This window comes from Astatotilapia calliptera, chromosome 17 (genome assembly GCF_964374335.1).
Source record: "Astatotilapia calliptera chromosome 17, fAstCal68.1, whole genome shotgun sequence".
NCBI lineage: Eukaryota > Metazoa > Chordata > Actinopteri > Cichliformes > Cichlidae > Astatotilapia > Astatotilapia calliptera.
Window position 1 is genome coordinate 13,200,780 of NC_137438.1, and position 23,613 is coordinate 13,224,392.

General features: G+C 38.5%; 1 protein-coding gene across 1 annotated transcript in view; it reads left to right on the plus strand.

Annotated features, from left to right (window-relative positions):
• The first annotated feature begins 1,857 nt into the window (after positions 1–1,857).
• exoc2 (exocyst complex component 2) overlaps positions 1,858–23,613 on the plus strand; it is a 50,818-nt gene continuing 29,062 nt past the window's right edge. The window contains exons 1-6 of the mRNA XM_026146764.2: positions 1,858–1,938; positions 14,521–14,678; positions 16,493–16,669; positions 17,598–17,715; positions 19,849–19,962; positions 21,391–21,515. Coding sequence (XP_026002549.1) covers positions 14,561–14,678; positions 16,493–16,669; positions 17,598–17,715; positions 19,849–19,962; positions 21,391–21,515 — 652 coding nt within the window. The 5' untranslated portion in view covers positions 1,858–1,938; positions 14,521–14,560. The remainder of the gene's footprint in view (positions 1,939–14,520; positions 14,679–16,492; positions 16,670–17,597; positions 17,716–19,848; positions 19,963–21,390; positions 21,516–23,613) is intronic.

A 23,613-nucleotide genomic window follows, 5' to 3' on the forward strand; every position in this document is an offset into this window, starting at 1 on the left:
TCTGCAGTAATCTTTGACATTGAGGGATTCACACTTGTTTGATGTCATACAGTTTAAATGCCCTGCGCAGGAAGGAAGTGCTCACCCACTGGCCGTCTGTTCCATCTTCAGGAGCTCTATGGGAGGGCGGGAGGATTTCAGTGCAATATTTACAGTGACCTTTTCCTCTCACTGGCCAGGGGCCCATGGGAAAAAACTGGAGAAGACAAACAATGAACAATAGGGTTCGGGGATGAGCAATGGTGCCAGCGCAGCATGTGCCATTGCGAGATGTAGATTACAGAAGGTTAGGGGGTCAAAGCAAGGATGAGGGCACCAAACCCTCAGGAGCACACCTGCTCAGAAAGCCTGCACTATTTAAAAACGCAACATGCAATCGCATGTTCCTCACTAAATAAATCATTTTGAATGGAGAGTATATTTCTTTGGCACTTTGGGATATAGATGAGAAGATCAATACGACTGATATATTCCCAGATGGGAAACATCCAGTCTGACATCTGAGCCAGACTAGCTGTTTCCCCGCTCTTTCCAGTTGTTATGCTGGGCACACACCACCACATGCTGGCATGACCTTCATCTTTAACAGACAGACAGGACAGTGGTCTTCTCATTTTATCACTGAGAAGCAAAAGTTTATTCCCCAAGATTGTGAAATATTCCTTCAACTAAACATTTGGTGCAAAATTGTGAGTATATTAATATACGTATTAATTAATATGTACAAATGCACAACATTTATATTACAAAACATATATAATATCTGTTCAATAACACAATAAAATAAAATATGTGATATATACTGCCACTTATTTCTGTATTCAGCGGGTGATATGTGTGATATACTGCCAGTGTAGTCATTCATTGGCAAAGAATGTACCACTGAGACTGAGATCAAAATCTTCCACCATCATTGCTTTAAGTAGATGTTTATGTAGACAAACAGCCTCTGTGTTACATCAGCATCTGTGCAAACTCCCCAGTCACAGTTTGATCCCTCAATTATCAGATTAGTCAGTCTAATTGGACAATATGCTTTCCCTGGGGATTGGGCCTTGCCTTATCACAGAAATTATTTCTGCCCTGCACAATTTGGTGAGATAAATGTAATGCCATCAGTGTTCTAGTGTGTGCCTGGGTGGTCTCTGTTGCATTTCTAATGATGCTGCGCCTTTCCCAGAACAAGTGGAAATACCTCAATGATGCACCGTGAAAAGAGAGATGAGGAAAGGAGCAAAGCTCCCAATGGGCTTCAAAATTCTCACACAATGGACAACCAACACTTCAGAAGAGCAGGCTGGTTTTATTGCTGCATGGAGACTTAGATCCACCCTGGATACATGATTACATTAAAACCTTGGTCAGCAAAATTTTGTGTGTGTGTGTGTGTGTGTGTGTGTGTGTGTGTGTGTGTGTGTGTGTGTGTGTGTGTGTGTGTGTGTGTGTGTGTGTGTGTGTGTGTGTGTGTGCATGTAATATAACTGCCTTAAGTTTTCACAGGTAATTAGGATATCTGCTGAGAGACTAAAGTGGCTTCTATAAAGATTTTAATAAATCTGTATGATCACGCTGTTTTCTTACATTTATCCTTTATCGGTTCGTTTATCGATTTTATTTATATAGCACATTTAATTACAACAGCAACGTTGACCAAAGTGCTGTACAGAAATTCAAAATAACTAGTACCAAAGAACTTTATTTATTTATTCATTTAATTTTAACATTTAAAAGGCCTGAAGTGTATAAAACAAAACATTAAACTTACTATGTTACAGAAGCTTGTTTGAAGTTATGGAGATCGCTGAGTTAAACACATTTATAGTCAAAAATATAAATGTGCATTTACAAAGTGATTCGTTTTATTTTGAAGGCTGCATGAAAAACGGAAGACCGGAAATAGTTAAATGATACAGGAAACACCGCAGAAGGCAAGCGACTGTAAGTTAAATATTTCCCTTTATATCTTCTACTTTTTCTACCCCAAATAGCTTGCTATAATTGCCATGTCCTTTTGAAATCTAAGCCCTTTTTATGGTCATGACGAACGAGAATGACAGCCTCTAACTCCAATATCATTCTAGCATAACAAATCCGGTTAATGGCAAACGCTAGCATAAGCTAACTGCAGCTGTCAAATTTCTCAGTAAAGCTTGTATTCTTTTCTGTAACAAAACGAAAGAGCTATTTAATTATTGCAGCAGTTGGCTTTAACGTGTCTGACGAAAAAGAAACTGGGAAATGGCTTATTTGTGTCATTCTGCAGTGTTAGCGACATTACGATTAGCTGTACCAAACTCCGTTAAAATTTCTGTCTTATTAAAGTAAATTTGGTGTTGCGTTGTGTATGTAGCGATACACGTAGTGATGAAACTTCTTACTAGTAATCATTGACTTCTGGTAAATTCGGGAAGCTGATACTACGTTAATAGCGATAAAAAATCATCTTCTTGTCTTGCTTAGCTGTGACCCCTCCTTTGTTTTGTTTACTTTTCGATTAGTGCTGAATAACAGCTGGGTTGTTCATAAAGCAGATGTATTATTAAAACGAAAACCTATGTGATGTTGAAAGCACTAATAGGCACTTCATTTACCAGATGCTGTAATCCACAGCGATATATTCAACGGGTGCTATTCTCTGCAAATATAGAAATGCTTCATGAAGATTTCATTCAGAAACCTCCTTCTTTCTTACGTCGACCCCACCTTGCAACTAATCTCTTGGGTTTTTGTTTTATAAATAAATACATAAAATCTGCAGTAGTGACTCATCGGCAGGTGGTATGATTACTCCTAATTGCCTTTGAAGTAGTAAGAAGTGATTGCTAGTGTGATAAAATTACACTTAAAAACACCTTAGTGGCACTTGGAGTACAAAAAAGAAAAAACGTGGAGAGTGAAAAAAAGAAAAAAAGAAATAAAGTGATCACACTCAGTTACCTCATGTGACAGAGAAAGGCACTGACTGGAAAACAAACTGATAAGACTAAACATTGGTATATTTCAAATTAGGTAACTTGACTTGTTTTTGAGAATTAATTTGGTATGAGTGTTACGTTTTCTCAGAATGCTCATTCAGTTCATGTGAGAATCATATTCCCTCATTGCCCCTGCATGAATGGCACACTTATCTTGGATGGTTATGAGGTATAATTACATGGTAATGTGGCGCATCAAAGATAATCACTTCTTGTGGTTGAAGCTACTGTTAGTTCTGATTTAGGTCAGTGAACCTGTGAGGCTTTTCTGTCTAGTTAATGATTATTTATTATTGATTTGTGTACTCATTACAGCTTTTATATTTGAGAAGGTGAAATCAGTGAATTTTTGTTTGTTTCCTGAAATAGACCACAAACACACTAATTCTCACTGAGTGGATTGTAAGATGAACTGATTTAAGTGGTTGTATTATGAAAGCACATCTTGAATTTCAACAGCTAAGCAATTGCAACAATTTGACCCTTAACAGGAAAACACATTGTTTTACTACAAGGCTGTAGTGCTGAAAATTCTCAACACTCGGGTCTGAATCAGTGCAGGATGTAACTGACCTACGATATGTTTAGTGTTTATTCCTAATGCTGCTCGTCTGTCACACTTCAGTTGCACTACAAAGTTACAAAGTGAAAAATCACGTTGTTCAGAATCACTTTTCTCATTCGCTTCAAGAATCCTTAGCATAATGCTGCCTCAATGATGAGCATTGCTTCTTTTTGTTTTCTAAATATTCTAACCAGTCTGTGTTATCAAAGATCAAGAAAGTGCATTTCAACATTTCAAGCTGTGGCTGCACATACAATCACTCCTAGTATATGTAAACAGTGAGATACAACTTAATATACATAAAGACCTCCCAGATATTATGTAAACGCTCATTAAGTTTAGTGTTTTCAGACAGAACATAGTTTAAGCCTCTGTAATCCTTTTTCTTGTGTGCTTTTTAATGTTGTTACACATACTTTCTTTAAATAGCTCTATCCCAGGGAAGCAGTTCTTTACGATGTGTGTTAGTTTAACTGATTGATTGTATGAAAGAGTGAATGAGAGCAAGTTGATTGACAAGTCAACAGCAGACTGGTGCCGTGTCATAGAAATAAGATGTCGATCATTCGAGTTGAGGTCCACGGTAGCAATTGTACAGTTAGAGCCTACAGAGCTCTGTGTATCACTTCTCTTTCTTTAGTCCAGAGTCAGCATTGGTGACAGGGGAAGGTGGGGGGTGGCTACACTGATCCATTTCCTGTCCCCTCCTGGGGCTCTAATTGAAAAATTTGGGTGGCCCTGTTGTTTGTTTTGGTGGAATGTGGTAGGCTGCGTTTTTTCTTTTTTTTCTTTTTCTCTTTAGAATTTCCTGAGTGACGCTGCTCCGTAGACCTCGGGGTGAATCAAGTGATGGGGGCTGGGCTAGACTTTGTTTGTAGTGGCACTTTTTGCTTACCCCTTTTTGCTTTCTGCCCCACCTGGCATTACCCAGCCTACACACAGAGCTTGCTGGGCCACTGGTCTTCACTCTGGGGTTTCTGTGACCTTGTCAGATCTAGACAGGCAATGGGGCTGTGGCCCCGTGAAAACAAACATGACATAAGTTCTGTCAACTCTTTTTTTTTTTTAATAATTTTTTTTACGCATTTTAATACAAAATGAATAGGTCAATGATTATTTGTTAGCTTGGTAATCAATTTTGTTGCCTGCAACTAGAGCTGGGCGATATGAGATTTTTTTCATATCACGATATGTTTTTTTCCTTTCAGGCAATAACGATATCTATCACGATATAAGCCAAATAACTATATTTGTAAGATTTAAATGTGCCGTTGCTCACAAGTAAAATGTGAAATAATCAGCAGCTTGTTTTTATTTAAATATTTATTTCCCATAATAAGTTCAACAGGGTAGATGTACTTAAGGAACATGAGACTTTTTCAGATAAATAAAGGCAAATATTGCAAACTACACAAAAGGCAGCCGCTAAAGCGTTTAAGTTTCAAAATAGAACAAACGAAACAGACTAAATTGTCAATTCCACTTAGAAACAAAATATTAATTCTAAAAATAAATCTTAGTTTGTTTTACAGAAGAACAGACAAAATTGACTAACTTTTGTCAATATCAAATAAACTGAGAACTAAAAGGAAATTCTCAATCTGTCCTTGTTGTATAGCTTAGCTTTTCAAACAGTTTTAACAGTTACTTTAGTCTGACAAAAGCCGAATGACGAATTAGCGCTTCCAGTCAGAGACCGAGGCTACGTCCACACGTACACGGGTATTTTTGAAAACGGAGATTTTCCGTTTTCGTTTTAAAAAATAATCCCGTCCACACATAAAGGCAGAAATGAAGGAAAACGCTGCTATGAACATGCCAAAGCAGCAGGTGGCGCTAGATTCCTAACCGTGCAGAAATGTTGGCCAATCAGAAGTCTAGAAGCCTCGGTGGGAAAAAGTAAACAAAGCTGGGGCATAGAAGCAGAACCGAGTCGTATGTGTGGACAGACAGTAACTGTGTGTATATGTAAGCATTTAAACACTGCAGAGAGTAGAATTAACAGTAACAGTATTGTAGAAATTCATTTCACCGAAACAATAACGTGGCGCACAGTGTGACGTCAAAAAATGCGCACACCTTTGACGCTGCGTGCAAACGCATAGAAAAATCTGCGTTTTCAAAAATACCCGGGTACGTGTGGACGTAGCGCATGCACCAGTTTATTGTATTTCCAGACTTGCTTTCGGCACAATTTACAGTGCACGCTACTCTGTTTTTTGTCAGACTTGAAATAGCCGAAATACCTTCACACTACGGAACTTCTATGGCTCTTCCGTTTGACAATCTCTCCGGCATTGGAACATCATCTGTTTTCTCTTCGGTAACCTTCGGTCACGCTCGGTTGATTTTTCTAGTCGGCACACTCATTTCCTCCATTACCCGGGCGGTACGGTGGCTGGCTGCTTCCCAAACAAATACACATGTGCGGCTTGGCACTTGTGCTGTACGTAACAAGTCACGTGACGTGACGCTGCGGCTGTGATTGGTTCGGCTCTGCTCTACATAATTTGGATTGGCTGTTCTTTTTTTTTTCTTTTTTTTTTTTTAAGAGGACAAGAGCAGCGAGGTCTATCGCGATAGTTTAATTTTTCTATCGAGAAAAAGTTATATCGCGATACATATCGTTATCGTTCTATCGCCCAGCTCTACCTGCAACTTTTTATTTGGACTTTAATATATATTAGCTCTATGCTGATTGTTTGAGATTTTAATTTATTTTAGACTGAAATGATATAAACTCTTCTTAAACATCATATGAGACTGCAACAGAGGTGAGTAACATTATTCTCTAGAAGGCAGATAAAATCCCAAAGGCTCTCTTATTGGAGAAGTGAACTGAAACCTGTTTACAGGTTACAATTGTATCATAAAAAACCCAAACACTCAACAATGTATGAACATTTAAATGACCTAAAATCATGCCAGTTGTCTGACATGTACACCAACACAAATCACAGATGAAACACTGGAATCACGTCATTCAGACTCGCTGCCGTCATTCACCTCAAGATTGCTTGCTATATTGCTGCTTCGTTGATTTGTTTATTTTATGAGGTTTATTTTACCTCTTTCTTTTTTTTTAAACTAGTACCAGCAGTCACCAAGTGTAGTAAAAGTAAAGTAAAATAAATGTTAGCTGCCCTGTATAATTGGTCAGTTTGGGGGTTTGTTTTGTTTGTTTGTTTTGTTTTTTGACAATACACTCCCCAGCTATTCTGACAAACGGGGTAAAACGTTTAATGTGAGTTATGATTTGGCGAAAAATATAACTTATTATTATTAGTAGTAGTATTAGATTAGCTGCATGATTTTATAAAATGAAGTCTTCCATCAGTATTCACAATATAATAGAGAAATATATATTCAGTTAAACATGGATTATCATCACAACATCATTTGCCCTAAATTCAAATACAAGAATGATGACTCAAAAATAGGAAATTGGTTTTAAAGAGTAAATATTGCATTTTTGGGACAAAACATTAGACTTATTTTATTTATTACATTAAATGAAATGCTACTATTTTGGGGAAAAATACCCTAAATTGCACTCTTTGAAAATTGCTTAAGTGGATTTTGTTTTTAATCATGAATTGGCTTTGAAATCAAGTAATTGTTCAGCGTTGTTCTGTGGTACTAAAATAAATATTTGGGTTGTTTATAAGACAAAATATAGGTTTAAAACTTGAGCATAGGGAAATAGTGATAGACGTATATCAATATTCATATGCTAGACCAGGGATGTCAAACATAAGACCTGGGGGGAAGAATCCGGCAAAGACTCCAGTCCCACCCGCTGGACGGCTTTGGGAAATATGATGGAGGGAGTAAATTTGTGGACTTTTAACTATATTTGTATAATTTTTACAGCTTTTCCTGCTGATAATGACTTCCCCACAGCCATTCATAGTACACCAAAGTAGTCAAATAATAAACAAGTAAATGGCAAAAAAGTTCATGTTTTTCACTGTGTACAGAGATTTCAGTTTAAAAAGTATTCTTTATAAATACACTTTTACTGTAATTTTACACATTTTCATGTAGAAAAACTGAGGTGTGCTGTTGCAATTGCACTTCTCTATCTTATGTTAACCTATCTCAGGGATTAAATGTTCAGTTAGACATCTGTACACTGACAAAAAGGGTAGTTTCACTCATCTAGCCCATTTAAGATCAAAATGTGTGGGGCAGTCTGTTGTCCTCGAGGTAAAAATGAGTTTGACTGTATCCCTGTGCTAGACAGACCGAGTGTAAATTCAACACAATATTGGCAGCTTTGTGAAGCATTAGACATAGTAAATGACTTGATGGTGTAAACCTTAATAATTAATTACATGCCCACCAAAGTGTTTTAGTGTAAGCAGCGGTCTTTGTATAACTCCTGGTAGTATATGAGTGGATGTTTCTCACGCTGGTGATGTGTTGTTTTTAAATGTGAAAAAGCTGGGGCAGCAGTGTTATAACCTGGCTTATGAAGGTTCAAACTGCTCAGTTTCGCCTTGTCATTGGGCAGAGCCGCCTGTCTCCAGCCTGTTAATCCTCTGAAAACATTGTCTTGCATTTGCAGGCCTATACTTCATGTTTGTGTTTATTAGTACAGGATTTTTATATGGGAAATTGGGGACTCTGCTTCATTAGGCATAACTTAGTAAAGCACTTGAGACTGACAAACAAATAAACAGATAGCCCTAAAGATAACAGACCCTGTAGGCAGACATCATGATGCTTGGCCAGTGAACCAGAAGCACACATCTGATCATTTTCTCTCCTCCTCTGTCACGGAAAAGTCTCCGTAAGGGCTGAGACTGGCTGCTCGCAGTAGAAGCGCTGACTCATTATCAAAATGACTGGTCAGTAGTTCCAGCATTTGTTGGAATTTGGTCCCTTTCTGGCTTTGAGCTGCATGGCCATATCTACACCTTAGAGGTATGCAGTAGCCTGGGTGTGAGCAAACACCGAGGAGGTTTTTTTCAGACTCCACCCAGGCTGTGTGATCAGGCCAGTCATCTCAAGCTGGGTGATGTTTGGCCGGCTCTGTGCATTCAGGGGAGTGGGGGGGGAGAATCTTTGATGGAATCTGGTGTTTGGGTTACGTTAGATACACAGCGTGAAATGGTGAATGTGTGTCTGGAAGAGGTACCGAGCCACTAGAACAGCCTGTTAGATTTTCTAATGATTGGGGGGGGGGGGGCTTTGAGTGTGATGAGCTGTCTAAATGGGTCCCTTTGTGCCCACTAAACCTATCACACTCTTCCTTTGACACACACATTCACACACCAATCACTGCCATATGTGGATCACCTTTAAATACTCAGTAGCTAATTATCTGCGGTATAAACGCTGTAGTCATGACATGTGTTCATATGCCTGGTCAGATACCATAGATGGTCACCCATGGTAGACATAACTGTTCTGCCATATATCAATAGCAGTTATGTCTAAAGCCTAAGATTTTGGGGGGCATTTCCTGGAAGACTATTGGGAGTACATTGATTCCATTTTCACCAAAGACAAAAAAATTGGAGAGAAATGTTTGGGGTCTGATATGGAGCTAATCATTTAAATTAAAAACTCATCATATTCAGCTATTATTTGGTTTCCTTTATCTAGTGGTTGTATTTCAATTCATAATAATAAAATAATGAAAATGTCTGGGATGGACTCATATATCGGCCTCGTTTAGTGATATTGGCATATCTTCAAATAATTTTTTTGGGTACTGGTACCGGATATCCCCTCCAAATTATTTTTAATATCTATATTAGCCCAGAATTTTGCAGTCATTTGTAAAAATGTTCATACCAGTCATTCAGACGTGAATTAGATGGTTTTACATTCATTTGTTTGTGTAAACCAGTACCACCAGTGAAAAATCCAAATATCACAGAAAAGCTACAAATCCTCACTTTTGAAGAGCTGGAATTAGCCAATGTCTGTTTTCTGTTTTATATTTGCCTTAAAACAACTTCCTGTTTTTTACCTGTATTGTTTATTTGTGTGTGTGTGTATATATATATATATATATATATATATATATATATATATATATATATATATATATATATATAGACAAATACACATCATTTACAGGCTAAGCTGATTTGTAGTTGGTCATTTTTTTATGTTTTAATTGAACACAATAAAAACAGACAATGGAGCACTTAACAAAAAACTGAAGTACAGTGAAACTATGTCAGTTGAGAAATTCTTCTGTTTTTCGAGTCTGTCAGACTGATTCTTTACATTTTGAGCTCATTACAGCTACACATCAGTTCTAAGGTTCTAGTGACATCAGATGATGGTTTATGAATCCATTTTAATGGATTCTTTTTTTCCTAGTACCTTATTTGAAGTAACAGTAAAGTGTAGTCAACATGAGTTGGACTGTTTATGCTTTTAACTGTAATTATGTTAAAACCAGAAACATTCTGCAACAATATTCTTTTATATAATTCTTTAACTGTTATACATTTGATCATAATATATAATAAACCCGATTTAATCCTGTTTGAAAAATACTGGAAATAGTAACATACTTGCTGGTAGCCTGTTGATTTAATGCATCAGATCAGAACGTGCACTCAATAAAAAATATCCACATCAAATGTTCAATTTATATGCAAGACATTCCATTGGGATTCTAAAATGTATATCTTTTCTGGGTTTTTTTGTTGTTGTTTTTTGTTGGATCAAAAAATGTTACAATGAAATGGTTTTATCTGACAAAACTATTTTAGAGATTTAATGGAAAGTCTTTCATTTGTGTCTGCATTTTCCAGCGCTGAGCCAAGGAAGGGTGGTCACTTGTTAGTGGTTCTGCAAAAAGATCCTAAACCTTGAAGTTCCACAGCTTCCATACAGATTAGAGCCAACCCTGCTGTTTGTTAGTGAGCCTCCAAGGAAAACAAACCTGCCTTTTAAGTACTAGAGAGAGAAGGGTTGGAGTTGGTGGTATTGAAGGCGGGGAGGAGGTCATGGTTGGAGGAGACTTGAGCAGGACGAAAGAGGCTAAATCTGTTAATGTATCATCATTGTTTGTTGGCCTCACTTGTTAGAATTAAGTGGGGTATCATCTTAAGGATCTTAATGCCCCCTAGAGGCTGATACCTCTGCAAGTCTTGCAGAAAATGTTGCCTGCCTCATAAGTTTCCAGTTGGAGATTAAGATTTTGTTTTTCTTTTCATGCTACTTTAAGGAAAATCCATTCACAGTGAAGCCTCTGCCTGTATGAAGTTATAGTTTCTATTACCTTGTTTGCAGTTTATTTGTAGTGGTGCATGACATGAGACTTGTGCAGAGGTCTCCGTAGTTTCTGTGTGACTCTGTGCATCGCATGTGTGTGCGTGCACGCTGCTGTTATAGAGAGGGGTCTGGGCAGTGTTCCCGTGTCCATGCACAGCCCCCAGAGTAAAGTAAACACAGCGGCTCTTTTCTCATCCAAGCCGTCAGCAGGCTCTCCCCAGGCCCGCGCCAGAGACCACACACCCAGACCACACACACACATGCACGCACGCACACACACACACACACACACACACACACACACACACACACACACACACACACACGAGCTGCATGGACCTCTTTGCAGATCCTTCCACACACTTGCATACGCAGAGACCACACAACACCAGCTCGGGCCCCTCGCACGCAACCTAGCTGAGCTGTCATTCTGCCCAGTGTGTGTGTGTGTGTGTGTGTGTGTGTGTGTGTATGTGTGTGGGGCCAGGCTATCTGTGTGTTTGTGCACGTGTATTTCCAAGATTAGTGGGGAAAGGATAGAAACACTCCTGAATGCAAAATTAGAATTATAGAAAATAAAGAGCTCTGTCCTCTGCACCCTTGCTGCTCCCACTCTAAACATGTGGGATTGATGATGGATATACCAAGCTCTTGTTTTAGACCTGTTAACCTCTTATCATCTGCATGTCACACCCATAGCCCCTCCATTTCCTCTGACAAGCACAGGGCAGCAGCAACAACATGAGGTAAATCCCGCTGGAGGTTTTATGTTAACTGTTCGATGTCAGGGTAATTGGGGACAGGGGCTGTAGTGTGCATGTGTGTGTGTGTGTCAGTGGGGTGAGATGAGGTTGCTTTGTGCTCCTGTATTTTTGCTTTTTCATGAGCCATTTTTTAAATATAGTTTCCTTAAACTCTAGTGCTACATGTCCAATATTCAGCAACTGTTGAGTTGTGAGGTGCATGTGATTAGTTCTGCTTTGATGCGTCTCAACCGTAATTGCTGCTACAGAATATGTATAGACATTAATTTAGGTTAGTGATTATTATTATTATTATTATTATTATTACAGGAAGTTTCACAACTTTTTAATGCTACATGGGCATTTTCCTGAGTTGGCACAGAATATTTTGCTGTTCAATATAGGACTGTCACCATGTCAGATTTTTACTCTTAAGTTATTGTGTTTGAAAAAGTAAAAGTGCTTGGATGTTGCAAAACGGTCATTACTTTACTAAACCTCATCAATTATACATTTATTAACAATGATTGATAATAATAAATAATATTAAGAATGTTATCATATGTGCATTACTGACACTGGCTATCATCAGTACACACATGAAGCACATGTTGAAAGAAAGGTTTATTTGCACTCACCATGTCAAATCAAAAGCTATTGTGAATGTAGATATAACTAATGATAATTGATAAATATGTCTTTAGTTGAATTAAATTCAACTAAATGAATAATAAAATTAAGTTAGTTGAATTTTATTATGTAATCTTTTAAAAGAAAGCAACTTGATTGGGTATCTTCAGCATACATATCAATAGCATATTATTATTATTTTAGGATGGTTTTAGATTTTCAGATTTGAATAAAGAAGTTTGCACACTTTAGATTTAGTTAACTAAATAATTTCATGTAAAAGATAAAGAATTTTCTATTGTTATTCACCCCTCCAGTCATAACCATAAATAAATATCTAATCTTGTTCAATAAGATATTAATAATAATACCTAAAAAAAAATAAAATTGTTTTCACAAAAAACTCAAAAGCACAGAATTATTGTGACATTAATAATGCTGTGAGTCAGACTGATCTATAACTGGTTATTGTGTCTCAACTATTTTGCATATTAATGAGAACTTTAAATACAAGTGAAAAAAAGTTTGTGAGAGTCTGTAACCTGTACAAAAGCATACAACAAGAACAGTTAAATTAAGATAAGCACAAGCTGCACCCATAAATGTAGTTTATGGTTCCTGATGTAGGGTTTCTGCCTTTTTTGGCCCCGTGCCAGGATTATGTGTGAATATTTATTCGTGTTTTTATTATTATTATTATTATTAAATTTAACTTATCTTATTATCTTGCTATTCTTGATAAACTGAGGTGAAAAAAAAAATCAGCTTTAAAACTTTAAAGAAGTTAGAAATGGGATTAAAAAACAGGCAGATGTTATTTTATGTAGGCTAACAGAATAAAGTAAATGCTGGAAGTGGGAAATCATCATCTTGTGTCTAACAACTAATAGTTAGCGTTATAGTCATAGATAGAGTTAAATTATTTGAGTGCAGTATTAAATCCTAGCGAATCCCAGCCCACTGCCCCTTGGTGTTTCAGGGCTAACAACTTTTCTGTTGGAAACTTTGTGTCATATGTGGAGCCTGCTGCAGGTGTTGAAAGTTTCACTTTTTTGTTGTAGTCTTTATAACAAGCAGAGTAACCAAATGTTGTGCTCTGTCGATTTTTATTTCCTTGACTTTAAGAGCCTCTGTTCATTCTTGGAAGTCTAACTTGTACACCTACAACTAATTATTGGCCATATAACTGTGCAAAGGGTTACCAGCATGAACACACTGAAGGTCCAGTCCGTGTGAACTCCTGAATTGTTTGTGGAGAACGTGTTTTGGCTGCCGAGCAAAAGGGCGGAAGCCTTTCTCAAGCTGTTTCAGAGAGTCTTGACTGGTCAGCCTTTTTGAGACCTGGCAGTAATTTATTAGCAAACATCTGTGCTGCTGAAATACATCCTTTCATATTTTTTTTCCGTCATTTGGAACCTTTCCTTGTCTTCCTTTACTCAGGCCCAACATGAACTGATTTGCATGGGTGCTCCTTCTTTGGTGCCATAATCTGTTCAGCATTGTGTGGGCTTATGTGGAATGATTGGGGAGGCCAGGTTTATTTATCCTGTTCTGTGAGGTTTACATTCTTCCTTTCCTCCCTGCTCTCTGTCTGCTCCTTCATTCTTGGCTAGCGTCTCTATTTTTCCTATTATCTGAGAGATAACTGCTGCAATGCATACATTGTTTGGAGAAGTTCAGGGTGGAAAATGAACCCTAGCTGCCAGCCAAAATGTTACTCATATTTTGCCAACTCTAGTCAGTACTAAATAACATAATATTGAGCTGCCTGGAAATTTAGTAAGAAATGTTTGGGGAATTTCAGAAAAAAAAAAAGCTTACATTTTTTGTTATTAGGATAATGTTTTTACATTCATTTGCTATGGTTCTATGTTGACATACAAAGATGTTTTTCTTCCCCTGATCTTCAGATTCATGCTGGGAATGCTTGTACACTGCAGTCGTTTGACAATACTTTGCCCAGTCGTGGGGCAGTAATTATTTTGTATTATAAATGGTAAATATTTTCAGTCAGTTTAAATCAATATGTTATGCTTTAAATATGTCAAAATGATAGCGGATTGCTTTTACTGTACATTACAAGCTGACAAGCTTTAAATGGTTTTTATGATGAATAAACAGTGGTTAAAAAAACAGAAAGGTGTCAGACTAACAGTAGAAAATCAGGCAAAAAAAATCACATGTTTTTACTTTAACACTGTTTTCGTTTGAACTAATTAACTGATTGTCCAAACCTCTGTTTAATGTTCGGTCTGTAGGCTGCTTCATTGATTTTTACACAGATTGCTCTGTCAGTGTGCAGCGTTCCGTGTTACTGACCTCATTCTGTTGTGTATGCCTCGCTTCCTTTTGCCATGTCCAGGTGCTGATTGACCCAGATTACCTGTTCACCTCAGGTCACCATGTCTCGAGCCCGGCAGCCCCCGCTCGTCACGGGCATATCGCCCAAAGAAGGTGCAGCCTGGACCAAAGTCACGATCCGTGGAGAGAACCTGGGCACGGGCCCAGCTGACCTCATCGGTAATCCATTTTCTAACCACATAGCTAACCACACTGTCTGTCCTGTACTGTGTAACATAAATGTCTGTTACACAGTATTGATATTTTTATGGGGAGTGACATCCATATTTAACTTGGTCCTGTTTTGCATGCGAATTATCCATATTTCTTTTGTTTTTTTTCCATACTCAAATGTGCACATATGTATTTCTACAAATGAATATAATACAGAAATATACAGTTTATCAACATTTTTAGATCTGTACACAGAACTGTCTACACAAGATATCAACACATTAACTAATTAATTAACAGGAGTGAAAATAAAACTATAAATAATGAATGATGACTTATTTTCATATGTTTATTTACTATTTGTATTACTATGTGGTTCACTGAGAGAAAGTTGCTGGTTTGAATATTTTGTAATTGTCACTTGCATTCGCTTCTTTTATTGATGTGGCCCCAATCCCTATTTTTAAAGCAGCTGCTGTAGAGGTTTTTTTTCATTATTTAGTATGTAAAACAGGAACTATACCTGGTTTTTTTTTCTGCTCTGGAATAAGAAATTCATGACCAGTTCACAACAGTTTCATAAGTTTAGCACAGAGCTGTTTAAACTTTACTCATTTAATCCCCAAATATGCAATCAATATTGTATCAAATTTTTAACACATGTGAGTAACACTCAACTGTTAATTTCTGACAAATATTGAAAGCATTGAAAAATATGGAAAAATAGAAGTCTTTCCAAAAGTAGACCAACACTGTTCATAAAGTCCTTAAAATATAATACCTACTTTCATTTTTGTTGCAGTTGTAATCACAGTTTCTTGTACTGTAAATTCTTTATACATTTAGAATGACCTTTACTTTTTTCACACAAACACACATATGGAAATTCTCCATTAAAAAAGTCCAAATTCGCCAGATAAACTTTGACTTTTGACTTTTGTTTTGCTTTTTGTGTGACTGATTACTCTCAAAAAACATTTTGCTGCGATCACTTTACAAATCTAGCATACACTAATGTGAAAATTAGTTTTCATGTTATTTTTCATTAAACAAAAAACATAATTCCACAGCTATACAGGTGGGCTACCACCATCTTGTTGTCATCACACTGATATCCTACTTCTGTGATTTTACTGGAGGTGAGGAAAGGAGGGGGCAGTCCAGAAGACTCACACACTTGGCAAGCCGTGAACTGGCCAGTGATAGAGGTCTATTTCTAACCATGAATGCCCCAGGGCCTGGAATTATACAATTAGATATGCACAAATGTGTGTGAGTGCTTATGTATTCAAACAAAGTGGCCAGTAGAGAACAGAGGCAGGAAATGGGGCTCTAATGGGCATATTATTCACGGTTTTATGGGCTATTTGTTGATCGGCTCTTGTGGGCTTTTGTAACGTTTGATTATACACACGTGAAGCTTTCTGAATCCCCTCAGCTGGAAATATCAAACTAATCCTTGTGTATTCCTTCTAGTGCCTAAATAGTATTAGTTAGGGGTTTTAAAAAAGGATGACAGATGCAGGGGCATAGTGCACATTGTGAAAGTAATGAGCCACTTAGCACTGAAGTGGCACTCATTAGCTTAAAGGAGCTGAGTGAGAGGAAGGAAGATCAAGGCCACCCACACCCATCGCAACCCCAACTTGAACTTTGACCCCGGGTGACTAAACTCGCTGATAGACGTCAGAGCTGCCTAAAGTGAGCTCCTCTTGTTTTAGATTGTGTGTCTGCGTGTGCTGCAGTTTGTTTGTTTGCACTGTCACTGCATGTCTGTATCTTTCACTCCTTCCACCTTTTCCCTCTCCCTTCCATCTCAGGCCTGTCCATCTGCGGTCACAACTGTCTGCTGACAGCCGAGTGGATGTCGGCCAGCAAAATAGTGTGCCGCGTGGGACCTGCCAAAGACGACAAGGGAGAGATCATCGTCACCACCAAGTCCGGAGGTCTCGGCACCTCTACGGTCTCTTTTAAACTAATAAGGCCAGAGAGGATTGGTAAGATTGAGATATCACCCTCATGGCATTTGTTATGTGCTAGCCTGGACAAAAGGAGCTGATGCAAGTTTAAACAAGGGCTACAGCTAATGATTATTTACATTAGTTTAGCATTAAATTCTCTTTATTCATTGTGTTTCTCTTCTTGTATATAAAATGTTATAAGATATTCAACATTTGGGTTATTTAGCCACAAATGGCACGCTAAAGCATTTGAGTAAAGCAAAAAACAACCTTAAATGGAGAAAAATGAGTGACCTGAGGGAGAGGACATTAAAAAATAGCCATAACTGAAAAAAACATAATAATATTTTTGTTAAAACAATTAATGATTTTTAAGAAAAAGAATAGGACTAACTGGGCATGTGTGATTCTCTAAAGCCAGCCACACATCAGTGATGTTTTTTAGATGAACTCACATTGTTTATTTAACTTGAAACATTCTGACCAGAAACTGATGAAAAGGCACAGGCACGTGTGATTGGCTGAAGTCGACCACACATCAGCGATGTTGCTCAAATGTGCAGACTGTGTTTATTCTTTTGGCTGTAAAGTCGGCATTAGCGTTTAACTAAGGCCGGCCATGTTCGTCAGTTTTTCATACCCCAAAAGAATGTATGTTTTCAACACATGCTTTGTGCCATGTATATGTTGCATGTTTTTAGTGAAGTTGCAAAGTTTTGAGTCACTATAAATTCCTTGACAAGAGCCTCCAAGTGTACTGTGTAATTAATTAGGTCAGGTACTGTATCTTCAGAGTACAGTGGTCAGAATTTGTACTAAATTTAAGTTAAAATAATTTACAACAGAAAAATAAATGCATATTTGTCGTGCATTTGCATGTTTGAGTCACTGTCTGTGTGTGTGTGAGTACATCTGTAGTATGGAGGATATCTCGGTCACAGCGTCTCGCCTGTCCTGTCCGCAGGTATCCTAGATCAGTCTGCAGTATGGGTGGATGAATTAACCTTCAGGACAGACCGCAACAAAGGAATCTCTCCGCTGTCACTGCGCCCCAGCAACCCCCTGGGCATCGACATAGACAAGTATGAACCAAGAGCGTACAAATACACACGCAGAAAAATGGCTCGGCACAATCCCACCGCCATAAACACAAGTGCTCCAGCCATTGAGTCATGGTTTACATCCCTAAACAGAAACAAACTCTCCCCATATGCCAGCGTTTGAAATATTATGCCAGCACAGCAATGGCTGAACAGCCTCTAACCGCTCACACAGGCAGTGGAAACACAATAATTGTGTATAAAGCAGACAGGATGGCGATAAAGAGATAAAAGCTAAGGCAGCAAACCCACACATTTGTAGAGCGCCTGAGAGCAGCGAACATGCTGCTGCCTCCCACGTGCCTGGCAGGGAATACACAAGTTGTAATGTATAGTTTGTGTTGTCATGTTCTGGCATTTCTAGCTTAGTGTTTGTTTGGTTTAGGGGCCGGGGGCAAGTGACCGCTCATGGTCAGGAGCAAGACCCCCATAAACAGGCTGTAGCATTCACTTGCTCCTAGGGATGCATTAAGCAGGCACTATGTCAAGCATACAAGAGTCTCTTTGATTTTAATATACAAACACGCTATCGCTATCTGTGTCCCAGCAGTTGCTCTTAATTTGTGACACAAAGGCACTCAGAAGGTAGAGATGTTTTTGTTCATCATAAAGCATCACCCTGTTGTCTGTCTGGTCTGTGTGTTTGTGTACATTTTTGTGTAGTGACGTCCCTGGAAGGTTACTCAGCTGGGCTGTTTGCACCAGCTGTTCATAACGTAATGCTTGGACTAGTTAAAACTTCCAAGTGTTTGAACAACTTCAGACAGATTGAGCATTAAATGGTTACACTCACTGAATATTAACTGTTTGTTATGTGTGCTGTATTTCCTACCAGGGGTACAATGCTTGGGTAATACCTGTTAATATCCAAGCTTATAAAAAGCTACCTGTGGAGCATTACAAAGACCAGTAAATTAGGGGTTCACCAGCTTTGTTGACTGAGCATCTTGTCAACATATTGTCAAATATAACATTTAGTGTTGTCAGTGGTGATATTTCAAGGTTTACTAACAAAGTTGGCCCTAGCTAAATGTTCAAAGGCAACTTGATGAGGAGCTGAAAAACTGCTTGTTTAGTGTTTGCTTGCCACAAAAGATGGAGAAGTTACAAAGACAAAATAAAAGAAAATGGTGTCGGCATCTGTATGTGGTCAGATTCCTGCATACTTAAATATTAGCATTAATAGCAGAAGTAAATTTTATCATTACAGGATGAGCACGGTTCATCACAAGTTGAAGCCAGAGCTGCTGCAATCCATGCTCCGAGTGGAATCAAGCAGGCTAGGAAGTAATTCAGTTTTATGTAGATGCCATGCCCGTTCACAGCAAAAGTCCTCTCTTTATGAGAGATAAAATTTCCCAAGCCATCATACAGGCCCCCAATGAGCAATGGATGGTGCGAAGGGAAAAACCCTTTACAGGAAGAAGGCTCCAGCTGAACTAATAAAAGAGGTGCATATAAGGACAGCAAACATGACAAAACATCAACTACAGCAGAGAATAGGAAAAAATTACAAGACATGCAAAAGAGGCATGTATATTAGATTTAAATAGGTGCATAATGATAGCAACACTGGAGTGTGTGTGTGTGTGTGTGTGTGTGTGTGTGTGTGTGTGTGTGCGCGTGCGTGCGAGTACGTCACGGAGTGTGTTCTTTTACATGGATTTTGTGTTTCTGTTACTTAAATGCTGCACTGTTTATGTGGGTTTTGTACATATGTGTGACTGCAGAGTGGGTGGTGGTGGTGGTGGTGGTGGGGAGGGGTTTAGTTTGTGTAGGCCACAGGTCATTAGTAAAGATCAAGCTTCCTTAATGAGTACTGGGTCCTCCAGGGGGAACCAGGCGTCACACACTGCACTTCCCACGCCAAGCTCTCCCAGCCACAGTACATCCCCGCCAGATACTGCCCCCTGCTGGAGAACTTGATCTCCCACACGTCACTTTTAAAAATGACTTCAATTGTTTTACGAAAGTCTGCTCACACACAGTTTACTATAAAAACATTTATACGGGTATTTTCTTTATTTTAATTCCACCACAGTTTTTACTCTGTTCTTTTGTTTTATTTAACTGTCGAGTTTTATCGTCATCTTTTTTCTCTCGGTCTTCTTTCAGAGGCAAAATCACACCTAAAGATTTGGAGCTGACATTTCCAGGAATGAGCGCAGACTTCACCAGTGAGAACTTCTCTGCGACCTGGTACCTCATAGAAAACCATGCAGGCTCCAGGTACACAAGCTCCTACTTTGTCACTCATGTTAAGCTACCATCTCTCATAACTAACAATATGAAAGAGGAAAGGAAAATAGAAAAACAAGCAGTAAAATATCTCTACCTTTCACAGAGGTCCACCAAAAATTGAAGCTCATATTTTCTTTAACTCAGTTACTTCGACACAAGACAGGAGCTTACAGCGTAATACATAAGGTGCATCAGTAAAACTCACACTAATACTGGTATAAGAGCAAACTCAAGGCTCGTATATCATTTTCAGCAACTGCTGCTGGTTTGTTGTGCCTCTTTGACTGAACTCATCCAATATTACTCCTTGCCAGTAGGTGTGATTAGTGCTGCTATGATCTTATGACTTTACTAACTACTGACCTGGATAAAATAATCAGAGGGCCACACATTACTAACACTAGTATGTTAACAGCTAATTTAAAAGATGGTTGCAGGTTACAAGGAAAAATATAACATTCCAGTGTAACAATCTGATCATTATGAATGAATTGAGTTAAGTAGCAGTTCAGGCTGGATTTAGGTTGTCTGCAGGCTAGTCCCAGACGCCATCATGTTTGACAATTAGCTGAAACAATTCAAATATTCCTGTATAAATCAGTGCAGTAATAAATATCTGATAGTCAGATGATAATAATCATAATTTGTCACCATATAGTGCAATCTAAGGGATGGCAATGAATAAACTGAAAAATGTACACATGGGCTGAATCTGAAGTCATTCACTATTTACTATATAGTCAGTTTTGTTAAATAAGTTTAATGTACTGTTTATCACAAAATTGCATAACTGTCTTTTCTCTTACTGATCATAACCTGTTACGTTCTAATTGTGTGACAGTAACAACATAATTATTATAGAGAAAATTACCTAAGAAGATGCAAAAGTGGGGTGGGTTGTTTGTTTTTAATTTTACAGATGAGATCACCACAGAGTAATTTACATAAATAGGTAGTAGCCAGTAATAAATGAGGTTATATTTTCTTCACTAAGTTTCTATATGAAGACAAGGCAGCCTGCTGACCCAAAAGGCTGTCAGGGCAGAGAAGAGGAGAGTTATTTTGGACTCTCCTGGCTTCCTCTCCCCCTGCTTAGCCTTCCAGTAACCTAGACCCCGGGATTCAGCATTAGCAGGGGCCTCTGTTTGGACCTCACTGGGTGACTGTTTCTTCCTGTGGAGGAAACCTCACCGAGGAGACTGACACACAGACACACGCACTCAAAGTGCCCCCAGATGTGCGTGTGTCTCTGCGCATACAGAAACACACGCACAAAGTTTCAAAAATATGACTGTATGTTTTGGGCTGTTGGTTGCACAAAACCTTCATGGTTTATGTCTTTATTTAAAAAAAATGGAAAGTAATCATTAGTTGTAGCTTTGATATACTGACAGTGTCATTTTGTTGTTTTCACAGCTTCGATCAGTTGAAGATTGCAGCCAGTAATCTGAAGAAGCAGGCTACTAAGAAGAACGAGGGGAGTCTGGCCTATGTGAAAGGAGGCCTCAGTACATTCTTTGAGGCTCAGGACGCTCTGTCAGGTGAGGGAATTAACACATTTTTGTGTGCTGTGGAAGTGCCCCAAATGATGTCTGATTAATACACTACATTACAAATCATCACTCTTCACTCTCCTCTTAGAAAATGGCTCTTGATTTTTGGAAGAGTGTGTCTTTGGATTTTTTTTCCCCCCGCATGCGGTTTAGCAGCAGTTGATTAAAGAGGCTCATTTGGATGCCGCGTGAAAGCCCTCTACTTGGCACTGAAGTTGCACTGGCCAACCACAACACAGTTAATTCACCTCCATCAAAATGAGATCAGCTCTCACCTGTCACACAGTCTCTCGCTTCACTCTGAAAAGTCGACGTAAACACACACACACACACATGCACACACTCACTGACCTCTGCATGCAAAAAAGATTTCAAGGTAGCAGAGACCGACGGCTGTCGCTCTGCCAGGTACCTCAAATCGATTGTTCACTTCATCATTCATACTTTTGTCTGTTTACCCTTTGCTCCCGCCTTAGCTGCTCAGTTACTTCCCCTTACTATTTATATGTACACTTTTCTGCCTCCATCATTATTATTATTGCTTTCCGTATGTTTGTGCCGCGGTTGGAAGAGAGGCAATGTTTTCATTGTTAGCGGCTGAATCTAAATAAACGGAGCAGCCCAACACAATGCACGCCAGAGTATTAGGACTGATAGTGCCGATAACAGACCCAATATGACCAATGGCAACAATGCGCAGTCATTCTCACGTTCAGACTGAGCGTGCCTACTGTGTGCCCACTGCACCAATGGGAAATGTACAGTTTCCAGGGGTTGAAGGGAAGCAGTGCTCCATGGATGGACTCATGTGACCTGTGACTCACAAGCACATACTATTGTGATGTTTTCTGGCTTGTGTGAATTTTCTGAGATGGATATAAGGCAGCACCTACCAAAGACTTTGTGTCAACTGTATAGAAAATTAATTTACGTGGAGCCAACAGAGAATTCAGGATGACTAAGTTCCCCTAAACATTCTTCAGATGTCTTAAATGGACCTTTAAAATCTTAAATGCTTGTAGTATAGTCACATTACCACATGAATTTCCAGCACACAATACCTTTCTAAAACAGAAATAGAAGAATCTCTTTATTGTCATTGTATGACATTACGGGTGGTGCTCCTGGGTGGTGCATCAAAACACATTTAGATTTCCCAGTAGGACTGTGTTGTTAAGCTCGTACTTCATAGGTTGACTAACTCTTTCTGGCTTTTTACTTATAAACAGACTTAACAGTTGGCTGACAGGATAGATTAGCCAATTAAATGATTGTAGCCAGAAAATTAACCCCCAAAATACTAAAATCCGTCATGATTTGGTTTAGTGGGTATCAATAGGCCTCTGAACTTGTTTGCCACCTGCTTGCTAATCTGTAGAAATGAGAAGCATCACTCTTAATGACAAATGTCTTGAGATTAACAGTTACTTTTGTTGGTTAAAGTTTTGAAATGCTGAGTAAGGAAATTGCTCTGTGTGCCAGCCAATGATATTTCTGTTCTTTGATATTTCTATGACTCCCCCAAAAATGTCACAAGTTCAATTTAAAAAGTGCTTTTAATAAGATTTAAATTTGACTTGGCGGTGATCTTTGGGCACCCCGAGATTAGCACGGGGCTGTCTTCATCTCCAGAGAACTGAAGACGGCTCAATATTTCAGCTCACCCGACGGTACGCAACATGGCCAACCATTTCATTGCATGCAGACACACCAAGAAACTAATTGCTGAATGTAGTGGAGCATTTCTAAGCTAACAGAAGGTCACAGGTATGTGACTGCGGGAGTATGTCTGTGAATGTAGTATATATAGTGTTACATAATCAGATGGCATGAAATTTGTCTTCAAATTACTACTAATGGTGTTTTTGATCTTCCTAATGTGTAAACTAGCAGTTTTTGGTTTTTGTCATATTAACTTTCTTCCAGTTGACTAAAGAACCTTTTTTTTTATTAAAGAAATTCAACGTCTGTGTAGATTTTTCAAGCTTTGCTTAGAGATATTTCTTTATGTTCAAGCTGTGTGACCACTGATTTTCAAAAGACATTTTTAGTGAACTAAGAACAGAAACTGTCTCATGTTTGAAGA